The sequence below is a fragment of the Vigna umbellata genome, chromosome 1 (assembly GCF_029865625.1).
Source record: "Vigna umbellata cultivar VRB3 chromosome 1, Vumbellata_1.0, whole genome shotgun sequence".
Lineage (NCBI taxonomy): Eukaryota > Viridiplantae > Streptophyta > Magnoliopsida > Fabales > Fabaceae > Vigna > Vigna umbellata.
In genome coordinates this window covers 6,041,063-6,055,380 of record NC_142165.1, presented here as the reverse complement: position 1 = coordinate 6,055,380, position 14,318 = coordinate 6,041,063, and the positions used below count along the sequence as shown (strand labels likewise).

Below are 14,318 nucleotides of genomic sequence, written 5' to 3'. Positions count from 1 at the left end.
TTGTTGGTTCATGATTGCATCGAAAGAATAGTTGCTACGAGAATATGTATTCTTCTGAGCACCAGCACAATAACAGTGTTTTGTTAAGGATAATGTGTATTGTTGGTGGGACCTCTGAGGTTAATGCAGTAGATGTGGACGCTGTTGTCTGTAGCAATACTGAGCCAAACTAATCCTGTTTTGGTTTGACTTATTAACGCATGTCTTTGTAAAGTGGAACTATTCTAGATTTCTACAAGTCCATCGTGGGGCCTTCATATCCCTACCCACCACCACATTCTTCATCCTTATGCTAAACCACATCTTCCTAAAAAAGTAATCATAGAAATATTCATGTTTTAAACTACGATATTATTATGTATTCGTTTTTGTTTACTCATAATATAAAGATTTTAATCCTTTTAAATTTTTATTTTTGTTTTAATTTAAATTATGTAAATTAGCAGGCACACGTAATAAAAATATCAACGAATTAATGGCAGTCCACTTTATCATTTTACTCAAGATCTTTGGAAAGATAGAGCTTAGTACCATTCCCACCATCGATAGTAATTTCTTTATCCAATCATTGTATAAAATAAGCTTAAGGTCTGCTTTATAACTAAATAATGTCAATAATTAAGGCGAGTTGATGTATCATCATTATTTTAGTATACTTTTTGTTGTCCCCGACTATGACAGCATTTTCTATTGAATTTATTCTGTTTTAGTTGTTTCATACACGAAACTGTGATTTTGAAAATAAGAACAATGATTGAATGGAATACCTTCTGTTATGAGTTACTGGTGCGGTACCCGAGTAATCATCGTATGGGTAAGGTAAATATTTGCGTTTTTTTTTAAAGTAAGCAAACGATGAAATGTATATTTAATTTAAATATTGAGTTGATAATAATATTATTGTTTTTTTTTCTTTGTAGTATATTTTTGACAAGCTAGAACGATGATAGTAAATTATCTCTAAGGAAACCATCACTTGTCTATAATTTAAAACAAACATTCTAATAATAATCATTTTGAATTAAAATGAAGCTAAATTACAATAATTAAGTTATTTGAAATCCTTCACTATTTATAATAGACTACTTTTGAAAATAAAATATAAAATACAACATACAAAATTGATAATTTGTTTAAAATTCAACCAAAAGGAAATTATTTAATTCAGCATCAATTAATAAAGAAAATAGAAAACTTAAATACATACTGTAACATCTCAAAAATACATTATAAAATTATACCATATTCACAGTTAACAATATTATAGTTCAGTTCTGAAAGAGAATAAGTACGTTTATGGCCGGACGGTCTTACAACAATACTTCAGAATAAAAAATTTTACAAAATCTACAGTCTAGACCAAACTGTTTCCAAAAACTATGCTTATACCGAACGGTTATACAAAATGAAAGTCTCTAAATGCTGAACAGTCTTAAGGTTCAGCCTTAACCTCCACTTCTTCCAAGACTTCTTCCAGCAAGCATTCTTCCCCTTCTGCTAACATCCACTGGATGATCATTGCAACAGGAATAACAACCAAACGGACAATACAGACAAGACAGGAAATAGGGTAAGCTTATGTAATTTAATTAATTCAGTAAAACCTATATTTCTTATAAATCTAACATAATTCAATAGTCAATCATGCAACAACAAATCATGCATTTCCAACCATAACCATACATCAATGCATGAAATGACCGACCGCTTTACTCTGATTGTCCGGACTGTGTGAATTTTGTGTAGCTACGATGTTTTTCACCTGGGTGATGTAATACCTGGGATGCCCTCAACAGCTGCCACCCGAGGTTAGTCCGTTCCGTCCAAGTTCACCTTATGGACTAGGACCTCTTGCCATTCTCACACATGACTTACTCCTCTCTACTTGAGAATGAATAATCACAGAATATCAGGATAAACGCCAGCTAAGCATAACCATGTTCATACTCTACCATTCCATAACCCATCATGAGATATTCCTCCCTGGAATACTCTTTCATTTTCATATTATTCCATTCATATCACATTTTAAATACCATCATATTTATTCATCAATACAGTCAAACCGAACCAATAGAAACAGATCCCATCTTAAACCAAAACTGAACAATAACCTCCACCCCAGAGATAAGGCCGAACGATTTGAATACTTTTTAAACTACATAACCGACTACTTAGTGTAAGACCGAACAGTCTTCCACTTATACACAGAACAAGACCGAACGGTCTATTCTGAATAAGACTCATCATAATCCGAACACTCGTGATAATATTTGGACGTTTACTAGTTACTCAACAGTTACTACAGAATAGTATTTTAATATACATAACTCCTAAGAATGCACCGAATACTAAAGAATACATATAATTTAGACTTAACCGAAAATCATAATAACTTTTAATGGAACCTGAGAACTTAAACCGAACCCTACAAGCTTTAACCAAATGCTATTTACTTGGACCGAACACTCTTAGTTCAAATATAATACAAAATGAAGTATAATAACAATACCGAGCGCTTGGTTCAAGACCAACCACTACTGAGACCGAGCGTTTGGTTCAAGACCGAGTACTACTGAACTTATATCAAAATAAAGGAATATATATATATATATATATATATATATATATATATATATATATATATATATATATATATATATATAATTACACAACTTATTTTCAATGAAGGATAAAGATAACATCTACGACTTTAAATATTATAGAATACATTAACTAAACTGATTAGGAAGCATAAAAAGGAAACTATACTAAGTGTATTGAACGCTTACTTACAAGTATACTAAGAGAAAACCGATTGGTCATTAACTGAAATTCTCCATAGAAGAAGAATCCAGTCCAGACCGAATACCCAAGGATAAACCGAGCGGTCAATAATGACTCTCGGTGACAACACGAAATTACGCAGCATACTGTGGGCTTAAAATCAAAACCCTATATCAATCCAGTTTCTCATCATTTAACTCATACACTCATACAGCCAAACATACAGTAACAACAATACTTCATTTTCGTCCAACGATCAGCAAACATGCAACCATTTAAATAAGAATCATAATCAAATTATATAAGCTTCCGTTACCTCGAAACCCAGAAAATTGCTATGCTTCTACAATATTGCCTACTCCGTCAGAACCTTTATACCCTCCTACAAACCTCTGATCGGTGCAGAGGAACCCATCATAGAATCAAAGGAAAACTAGATTCAGAGGAGAGTTTGATGAATACATGCAAGCTAAGCAGTGCTTGCATGTAACAGAAAAATACATAAATCCTAAAAGGATGAAGGGGTTTAACTTACAAATTTCAAACATCCACTTGATCGGTTCAAAAGTGAGAGCTTGGCACCAAGATTATTTAGGTGCTGCTTGAATGATGATCAGAGAAAAGGAAAGATAAGAATTTGTAGAGAGAAGATGAAGATTGTAGAGAGAAGAAGGAGAAAAACTCAAAGTTTTGAAGAGAGAGAAGATGCATGCAGAAGTGACTCAAACTTTTAAAATTTTTTCTTATATATTACCCAGAACAGACCAATCGGCCACTCAGCCCTGCACACCTGTCTTCCACTTTCTTCCACTTTCTGAAATTTTAAACCCTTTCTCCTACACATGACTTCCACTAACTTAGGGTTTTTAAGGATTGTGACAAATACCATCCACATAAAATATTTTAATTTATATATTTTTTATATCTTTGTAGATAAAATAAAATTATTCGCATAATTACATTAAATTAAACTAAATTTTGGAGCTTTTGAGATGTTAAAATTAAGCAAATACTTAACATGAATTTATATAAAAATGAATAATAATTTAGAAATGAGGAAAGGAAACTTTGAGAGTTGTTCCAGTGTTTTCTAGAATTGTGGAGAGTTTGAGGCAGGAAATTGTGGTACGCAGTCTTATTGGACTGGACTGGGCACGAAGATCCGATCCAATTCGAAACCCAATACGAGAGTGAACTGGATCTAAAAGTTAGGTTCATCTTTTGTTTCTTTCATTTCGTTTCAGGTTCAGATTCTTTGATCTGTGTTGCGTGGTTGTGCGGTAGTTGAGAAGATGGGGAAACAGATTGTGCCGGTGAAATCGGTGATATACGCTCTCTCCCCTTTCCAGCAGAAGGTAATGACGGGTCTCTGGAAGGACTTGCCCACCAAGATTCATCACAAGGTCTCCGAGAATTGGATCAGCGCCACTCTCTTGCTCGGTCCCCTCGTTGGAACCTACGCGTAACTCCCTCTCTCTCTCTGTGTTAGGGTTTCCTTTTTACGCCATGATTATGTATTTTATGTTTATCGTTGTGAATTCAATCGAGTGATGATGGATAGCTAAACATTTTCTTGTTGGTTTTGGACCGGAATTACTCTGTCCCTTTGTCGGCACCCGCAGTAATTCTCTCTACCTATCTATCTGTGTTAGGGTTTCCCTCTTCCTATGTTTTACGCCATGGCTATGTATTACTTGTTCATCGTTGTGAATTCGGTCGAATGACGATGAAAATTCAAACTTTTTGTTGTTGGTTTGGACTGGAATTGGTCTGGAACCTTGCTAGAAGAAGGCGATGTGTTTTATTTGCCAGGGAAAAAAGGAACGCATATGTTTCAATAAATACTGAATTTGTTGGTGATGAGCTTAGGGTTTATGGTATTGAAACTGGAAGGGGAGGAATAGTATAAACGCATAACCTAAAGATTTTGTGACTAAAATTTAATTAACCTCAATTTATAATCTAATCATGGTTATAATAGTATTAGTCATGAATATAAGACAAGTAAAACTAGAAGACACGGCCATAACATCCACAAAACTCGCAATCAAGACTTTATGGATGCTTTCCTGAGGGTTAAAGATTGTAATTGACTAGTACTCCTGGGCCTTATTCCGTACATGTTAGTTGGTAAACTAAAAAACTCAGTGGGTGCTTCACCAGAGTCAAAATACAGTCACTTCCTGATCTCAATGTAACATCCACCCACCCACCCACAAGTCAGTGACATGGATGCAGGGCAGAGAGCCTTGATGAAGCCCTGTTCACCACCAGCAACTTAGTCTGATTGTTTCTGCTTTGGAAACTCCATTTGGGCAAACATGGTTTTACGCGTTAGTGATGTACACTCAGGCTTGGGGATTTGAAGAGACAAATGGGGTATGGGAGTAGAGATAGCCCTAAGACTAGGCACCCTTGAAAGGGGCATAAAACTTCTTCTGGTCCTTAATAAAAGATATCATTTAGAAGATATTGATGGTACTTTATATAAGCCATCTTATGATTTCTCGGAGGGATTTAATATATTATTTTTTCTCCATTTTTCCCATATTTATCAATTGGTGCATAGTGATTTCAAACTAAAATGTATTCACATCACTCACAATGGTCAATAACCAGCCAACTTATTTTTATTGGTTGCCCAGTCCTGTCTCTTAAATGGCAACGTGGGTAGATTTGAACCCCCCTGTTTGAGTGATTAGATAAGCTTGCTTGGCGTTGGTATAGTTTAAATCTGAGTCTGTGGGGAATAATTGAATTGAAGCTCCCACACGGAAGTGCAATATTATGCGATCTCTTGAGGAAGATTGTAATCTTAACAACATTGGCGCTATATGTTACTATTAGCAGTGCAGTTGTGCAAAATTTTTTGTACATTTCCTCCCATGAAAAAAAACTGAGAAAGAAAGAAAAAGGATTTGGGTGGAATGAATTGGTTCATTCCAATTCATCCTATTTTAAAATCAATGTATGTCTTATTATTCCACTGCATTATATTCCCTTCCCTCAATCTGATGTTATCCTCAGCAACCATTCTGCAATTTTTTTTCTATTAAAAGTTATGAGTAAACAAAATTTAACTACATTTGGTATTGGACTTAAAATAGCCAGTAATTCTATGGAGAGGTGGATTTGAAGATGAGAAAATGAATGCTGGATTAGTTTGTCTGTGATATAGAAAATTACGCTAATCATATGGAAAGTTTCGTTAAATACACTTTCTGCTTATATTAAGTTCTGTAATAAGTGTTTAGTGTAATGTTTTTCAAACAATTGCGGAAAGTTAGTGTAATGTAATCGTGGTGACAGATAATTTTTTTAAACAATTAAGGAATGTTAATTTATGGCTTGAATAAGCAAACAATGTATGTGTGTAATTTGACAAAATTCAAAGAGTAGTTAGTATAGTTTACTCTATAATATATCCTGTCATGAATCTCTAAGTGCATTTCATGGTGACAAGTTCAACCTTTTGAGTGATTCACCTCTCCATTAGCTGAGTAGAGCTTTGATTGACCAACCATCTCTCTGATGCTGGTTAAGTTGTATGTCTGATATAGTTTTGGATGGATGCAGGTATGTTCAGAACTACCTGGAAAAGGAGAAGCTTCATCACAGGTACTGAGTTCTTGCAAGAGCTGATTGGATAAGCTTCAAGTTTGTTGCCTTGCACTTGTTTACGCACCTAATAATGTGACACAAACTTGCTCTTACCCTTGTTTTGAGATGTCTCGAGTTTTTAGCCTAACTTTCAGTGTTCATTAATGTTCTATTTCATTTTCCTATTTTATACTACTTTATATTTTGGAAGGCAATTTACGTGTTTTGTCAATAATGCCAGAATTAGTTTGTGTTGTATTTTTTAATTCCATGCATCATGAAAATGTGATAGCTGGAGTAAAAGATAAAAAATTATTGATCGATATCTTATTTAAAGATCGACTGGGATAAAAATTACAGCTTAAAATTTGTGAATGTAATTAAAATTGAAGATAATTAAAAGAAAACTAAAATTGAACGTGTATATTTGTAAAAAGAGTAAATTTTAACGAAATTAACTACTCTTTAATATTTTTCAGCCAACGAAATTTCAATGCAAAGGGAAAGGGCATTTGTCTCTTTTAAGATGAAGGAATGTACTTAAACAATGCTATAATTATTGATTGATAATTTGATGATTAATATGGCAATATATTTTAAAACACGTGTATGACATTCTAAGTTATTATAATTTAAGGATGTAACTTTCTAAACAAAAGACTTGTGACAAGAGGTTAACTAGTTTTCTATGCATTTTACATTTATTTTTAAAACCAAGGAAAATATTTTTTTTAAATTTGACCTTTTGTATTAAAAAAAGTATATTCTCTTTACTACACCACCAACATATGGGCATCATAGTCATATTTTAACTAAAAATGAGAGAAGAAAAAACTAAAATTCTATTTTAAAAACTACAAGTTCATTGATGTTTTTGAAATTGGTGAAACTTACAACTAAAAATCACGCTAAACAAAAGCTTTAGTTCATAATTATAATCCATATATACATTGTTATTTTACGGGAAAAAAAAAAAACTAAACTTAAGAAAGAAAGAAGAAACAAAATGATGTATCTTGTTACATAAAATTGAAAAGGACAAGTGGTAGGAGGTTTAAGTAATTTGTGTAACGTTCTATATTTAAGTTCCTTGTTGCTATTGTCGTAAAATATAAAACCCTCAACTTTAAAAACTGCACAAGACATTAAGTTCTTCTGTCACATTGAAACCAAACTTCCTAAAATAAAGGAAAGCAGATTGTTACTTTTATTTTTTAATTACACCACTCTCCACATATATGTAGAACACGAACAGTTTAAATCTTCCATGAAATCACTTCAATTCTGTTTTTCAAAACGAGAAAGTGCTGTCAATATAAAGGTAGAATGATAAGTTTTGGTGTCAATTTCTATAATTAAGGGATTAAATTGATGAAACTTATGATTTGAAACAACCAATCTAGTCAACTAAAAAATTTTTTATTGAATCAATTACTCTTCATTTCGTCATCCGTTGTTTGGTTCAACTGCAACTTAAAAAATGTTCATGTATGGGAGCACAACACAAAGAAAGTATAAGTCAAACCTTCCAAATTTTAATAGTTTGCAGCAACCACAGCAGTGACAACATGGGGCATGCAGCATTCAGCATGCTTGTTCCCGAGTGTCATTGTTATTTGGTCAAATGCCCCACTTTGAATAAATTTCTCAACAAGCAAGAGCTTGTATGAACAGCACCAGGAAGCATGATGGGTGGTTCTACAAGGGCTGTCTGATAACGTTAAAGTTACTTTAGAAACCAAAATCTAAAAGCTGTGAATGAATGGATGAGAATAACAGTTCAAGGCCACTACTGGGGAACCAGAACCATGGTGGAAACTCTTTTAATTCCCTTAGAACAACTTTCTTGTCCAAGCTTCCTGATAAGGTCCGTTGTGGCCTAGACTTTGAGTCTCCCTTTGAGTTTGATCATAATTTCTCCAATACCACCCAGTTAACCCAAGGTATCTCTCTCGGAAATTAGACTTGTATGGTACCATGGCTTAGTCTTTTAAGCATACATTGAAAACAACCTTTTTGCAGATTCAATGTTGTGTTGTGCTCATTCTCAGTGGAGATTCAATGTTTTGATTGCTTTACTTTGTCATAGAGCCATGATCTGTATTCCAAGCATAAAGTTTTATCTTCTTTGAAGTGATATGTTTTCCATATTTATAGGAGAGAAAGAATATTATGAAAGGCAATTTGCTACTCTGAAGTCATTTGAAGAAGTTGACTCCATAGTAACATTGGACTGCACTGATGCAGAAGACATTGAAAAACAAGCCCAACATGAACGAGCAATGAAGATTTCTAATTATGCAAATGCAGCTTTATTGGCATTGAAGGTGATATATTAATGTGATGTAGATATTCATTTATTCATGAAACTTCGAGTAGTTTTTCTGATAGATAAGGCTTGCTGTTAATTAGTCCAGGTTCCATTAGTTATAAACCTATGTATCATCGTTAATAGGATTCACTTCATGCAAGTGAAATTTCATATGAAGAAGTTTCTGACAATTGATTAGTATAAGTTCCTTTAATGTTTGTTGTTTTACGTATCATAGTTGTTTGTACTGTTTGCTAAATAACTATATATTCATATACACATCCAGATTTATGTGACTATAAGGAGTGGATCAATAGCTGTTGCAGCATCAACGCTGGATTCTCTGCTTGATTTCATGGCTGGTGGCATACTTTGGTTCACCCACCTTGCAATGAAGGATATAAACATGTATAAATACCCAATTGGGAAGTTGAGGGTGCAGCCAGTGGGAATAATTATCTTTGCTGCAGTCATGGCGACACTTGGTGAGTTGAATTGATTTAGCCTATTCCTTGCTTCCAAACGGTTCATTTATAAATGCTTATTTAATGTCATTATCTAAAATATTTCCTTCTCCAAACAGGTTCATGCAGCAAAGTTGTTTGTGTTTCAATCATTTGATGCTTTCATCTACATTCTCTTTTTCCTTTGATGAGTATGCTGGATGCAGATTACAATGATGAACTCATGCAAAACTTTCCCATCTTGCAATTTCTAAATTCATTTTTGATACTTCAAGATTAATTAAAGTATTCACAAAGAAACATTACATGCTCAGCTTTCTGAGCTATTGCTGATATGCATAGAATCTGACTAGTTGGGAGTTCTATTGTTCTTTGTAAACATAAAGATCATATCCTTTTGCTACAGGCTTGCAGGTACTAATCACATCTACACAACAACTGATAGAAAACAGTCCTCCTGAGAAGATGTCTTATGATAAACTGGTATGGTTGTACTCCGTTATGATATTTGCAACATTGGTGAAGCTTGCACTCTGGCTTTATTGTAGAAGCTCAGGAAGCAAAATTGTCCGTGCCTATGCAGATGTAGGTGTCCTTATCTTTTTATAATAAACTGCTCAATGAATAATGAACTAAATCAAGAGGTTGCTGTAACATCTTACTTTAAGTACGCTGTGAGCTTTTTCAATAGGAGGTTTTTATCTTGTGGACTTTTTTGACCCCAACTCACTTGAATCAGGGCCAAGCCCCATGGAGTGTGCCAAATTGACATATCTAATCTTACAAATGCCAACTTGCAGGATCACCACTTTGATGTTGTAACAAATGTGATTGGATTAGTTGCAGCTGTTCTTGGTGATAAATTTTACTGGTGGATTGACCCGGTTGGTGCTATTCTACTTTCAATTTACACTATCACAAATTGGTCTGGCACTGTGATAGAAAACGCAGGTAAAAAACTTAGACATAGTTCTTTAAGTATTTTTGCTTTAGTGTTGCTTAACCAGAACTGAGTTTTGCTTCAATAACCTGTGCTGTCTATGATAAAGAATTGAAATTTCAATTTTGTTTAGAGATCACTACAGGAACTGCAACACAAATGTCCTTTTTTTGATATATAGAAAAGTAAACATGAATGGTTTATATGCAAAATTAATCAGTGGAGGTTTCATTTTGTTAAACTTACAGTTTCACTAGTGGGACAATCTGCATCTCCTGAAGTTCTGCAGAAGCTGACATATCTTGTCCTAATGCACTCTCATCAAATTAAGCGCATTGACACTGTCCGCGCCTACACATTTGGTGTTCTATATTTTGCGGAGGTATAAATATATATATAAGAAAAGAAAAGTATTGTGAATACAGACATTACAAGAAAGGAAAAATCATGAGAGCAATGGTTCTCATTTCTTCTATGTATATAACACAAGGGGGTGTGCGGATTAAAAGCTACGGCATAGAATTTAGTATCATAAGAAGGATTTCTTAGACTTTAAATCTAACTTAACCTACAAAAATCAACTTGTAAAGTAAGATTTACACTTATGTATATAAATTAATCTTATTTCTAGTCAACGTCATTTTCAACATTTCTCTTCGGAAGTTCTGAAAGGAAGGCATAAAAGATGTTATAATTTTGGTTCTATTGGTTTCAGGTTGACATTGAACTGCCGGAGGATTTACCCTTAAAAGAAGCACATGCCATTGGAGAGAGCCTTCAGATAAAGCTAGAGAAACTTCCAGAAGTTGAGAGAGCATTTGTTCATTTAGACTTCGAATGTGATCACAAACCAGAACACTCAGTTCTTAGCAAACTTCCAGATACTCAGCCTTAAGTGCATTTGAAGACCATGTAGAATAAGTGTAAACTTCTCAAGTTTAACCTTCATTTGTGGTATTAATACAAGGAATAAAAGATCAATATACACTTGTATGTTTCTATGAAAATCTCCAATTGCATCTTACATGAGTGTAAAACGTTATATTGTTGACACATCCATTATCTATATCTATATAATAAAAACAAAGACATTAGTCCTTCAAAAGTCTAAGTTTCTTGAACTTCTATCATCAAGCATGTAAATAATTTAACACATTATTACGCCTTCTTGTAAAGTGTGTTTGGAAAGAACAAAAACTATTAACTTATATGACAAGGTTATATATATATTAGACCAAGAGGTGGCAAAACGTTAAGACTAAGGATTTAATCTTTATTCTCGAAATAAAAATTGATTTTCATACCTTAAAATTTTTATCTCATCTTTATCTCTAAAAAAGCGAATATATTCCAAAGCCAAATATGAAAAAAGAAATTATACATGTATAAAAGAGTTAACAATAAATAAATATAAGTTTTTATATTACTTTATAAAATTAAATATATTTTAATAATTTTAAATAGAAATAAGAAATATATATATATATATATATATATATATATATATATATATATATATATATATATTCATTTTCATCCTTCTCGTCATATCCAATTTAAAAAGAATATATATATATATATATATATATATATATATATATATATATATATATATATTAAAATGAAGACAAATATATACATTGTTAAAACCAGGACAAGTTTAATCACTATCCAGATGTTGGGATAAACTTAAATTTCAGGAATTTATTAAAATCTTATTTTATTAGTTTTGGGTTTAGTAATATTTAGTTTTATTTTGATAGAGATAAAATAGATATAGGTAGTTTTGATTTTCCTTTTATTTAGGAGAATATTATTTTATTTTATTGATATAAGATAGAGATAGATTAACTAGATTTTATTTTAAATTAGTTGATATTTAAAGGTTTCCAAGGTTTAATGAAAAGTAACCTTAGTGAATTGAAGAATATTATTATTTGTGTGGGTCACATTTTTCCAACAACAGTGGTATCAGATGGTTTGTCTTGGTGACCGGCTCAGACGAGTATAATGATCACTATACCGAAAGTCTTCCTAGCAAAGGGTATCCAGGTAAGCAAGTTTCGTTAAGATACGACGGTTGGAAAGGGCTACTCGTAGTTGGGGTTGGTTGGGAATGCTTCCGTTGGAAGGGGAATTTGAAAATTTGAAGGAGAAAGTGGCAGATCAACTCAGCAGAAATGGAGAGTCGCTGCCTCCCAGTCGAGTTGTGGAGAAGAGTTTGAAATCATTGATAGATGATTTCGAGAGTTTTGTGTGCGTTATCGAGGAGTCGAAGGACCTATCAAAGCTCATGGTTGAAGACTTTGATCAGGTTCTGGAGGTGTACCGGCAACAGAGATTTGCCACTAGTTCAAGTGCTTCAGGAAAAGTTTCACCTGAAGGGGAGAAGTTCGGAACACTCAAGGCCTAGATGATCCTGGGAGTAGAGGTCAAGAATAAGGAGAAGAGGTATGGGAAAAGAGGTCAACCAATCTAAAAGATAGAAGGGCCATAAGGAAAAAGAAGAAGTCAAATATGATTGAAAGAAGCAAACCCGGAGTGGGATGATGCACATGGAAAGCCAAATGGAAGAATTTAAGTTTATGGGGGAGTTTGTTGGGATAAACTTAAATTTTAGGGATTCATTAAAATCTTATTTTATTAGTTTTGAGTTTAGTAATATTTGGTTTTATTTTGATAGAGATAAAATAGATATAGGTAGTTTTAATTTTCCTTTTATTTAGGAGAATATTATTTTATTTTATTGATATAAGATAGAGATAGATTAAGTAGATTTTATTTTAAGTTGGTTGATATTTATTGTTAGTTTTTATTATTTGTATTTGGCCCAAGATCCTATTTGCATCTATTTAAAGGTTGCCAAGGTTTAATGAAAAGTAACCCCAGTAAATTAAAAAATATTATTATTTGTGTGGATCACATTTTTTCCAACACCAAATAGCTCATTTGTCATCTCTTATGGTAACTTTGTTTGAAGAGCTCATATTTTATAAGCTATAAACTACTTAACAAGTTAAGTGTTGTTAGCTTATAGCTTTTAACATAATTAGTAACTTCCTTAATTTTCTTTCATTAATATCATTTTGTATTTTAATATATTTTTGAATTATCTTTAATTTATTTTTACCTATTTTCAATTAGATATATGAAATATTTATATTAATCAATGCATTATTTTTAGTTTATGTTAAGTTAGGTTTTAATTGTTTACAAGAATGTGGAAAATTAGTTGCCAACTGTTTAGTGTAAAACATTACTAGAGTCGATTTAACCAATTTTAATTTAATATTATTTACTTTTAATTTTTTTTAAAAAGGCAAAATAATAGTTAGTGTAAATGAAGTTAAATTATTTTTAAAAAAACTTAATATTGTTACATAAAAATCTTATTATTGGTTTAACAAACAAGTTAATATATTTTATGTAGATAGGAAAATGTTAACGTCCGACTAAGTCGACGTTAAAAAGAATAAAATATTAAAAATAAAATTTAATTACTTTTTTGTTCCCATTTTAGTTAAAAATTTGTGAGTATGTTCTCAATTTTATTTTTGTTTCAATCAAGTTTTATTTTTTAAAAAACTAACACATTGTGTTTTTTAAGTGTACAAACAACATTAAAGACATGTATTTTTTTTAAAAAAAAAATTGACTTAAGCATTCAAGCCTCTGATACTCCAAACAGTTTAAAACCTCATATTGTCTACCATCTCAAACATGTCTAATACTCTAAACGTGTTTAACATCTTAGACAGTTTAAACTCTAAACAGTCTAACATCCTAGGCGGTCTAATACCCCAAGCAGACTAACACCCTAGAGGCGTCTAACACCTCAGACCGTCTAACACCCCAAACATGCCTAACACCTCAAATTGTCTAACATCCCAGACGATCTAACCCCATATGTGTATAACATCCCAACTAGTCTAACACCCTAGACACGTCTAACGCCCTAGACGGAGGGTCATATGGGGTGTAACTGATTGTAAGACGATGGATGGTCTAGGGGGGTATAATTGAGTTGTTAGACGATGGGTTGTCTATGGGTGTAACTAAGATGTTAGACAATCTGAATGGGTCACTTGGGATTTAGGATGAGTTGTTAGACGATGGGTAGTCTAGGTGTTACGAAATGTTTTATAGTTTACTCATGGCATCCTAAAATGGGGTGTTACAAAAGGCGTGAAGAGCTCAGCCTTGGAAGAGCTCGGCT

The 14,318-nt window shown here is 32.8% G+C and overlaps 2 protein-coding genes across 2 annotated transcripts; both read left to right on the top strand.

Annotated features, from left to right (window-relative positions):
• The first annotated feature begins 3,948 nt into the window (after nt 1–3,948).
• LOC124844340 (cytochrome b-c1 complex subunit 8-like) lies at nt 3,949–6,645 on the top strand. Its single transcript, XM_047321254.2, has 2 exons — nt 3,949–4,249; nt 6,364–6,645. The coding sequence occupies exons 1-2, from the start codon at nt 4,080–4,082 to the stop codon at nt 6,410–6,412; spliced, it is 219 nt and encodes a 72-aa protein (XP_047177210.1). The 5' UTR covers nt 3,949–4,079; the 3' UTR covers nt 6,413–6,645.
• Nucleotides 6,646–8,108: 1,463 nt separating this feature from the next.
• On the top strand, nt 8,109–11,146 carry LOC124844342 (metal tolerance protein 4-like). The gene is made up of 7 exons (XM_047321258.2): nt 8,109–8,330; nt 8,545–8,714; nt 8,985–9,183; nt 9,569–9,747; nt 9,963–10,113; nt 10,351–10,484; nt 10,818–11,146. The coding sequence occupies exons 1-7, from the start codon at nt 8,150–8,152 to the stop codon at nt 10,995–10,997; spliced, it is 1,194 nt and encodes a 397-aa protein (XP_047177214.1). The 5' UTR covers nt 8,109–8,149; the 3' UTR covers nt 10,998–11,146.
• Nucleotides 11,147–14,318: the final 3,172 nt, after the last annotated feature.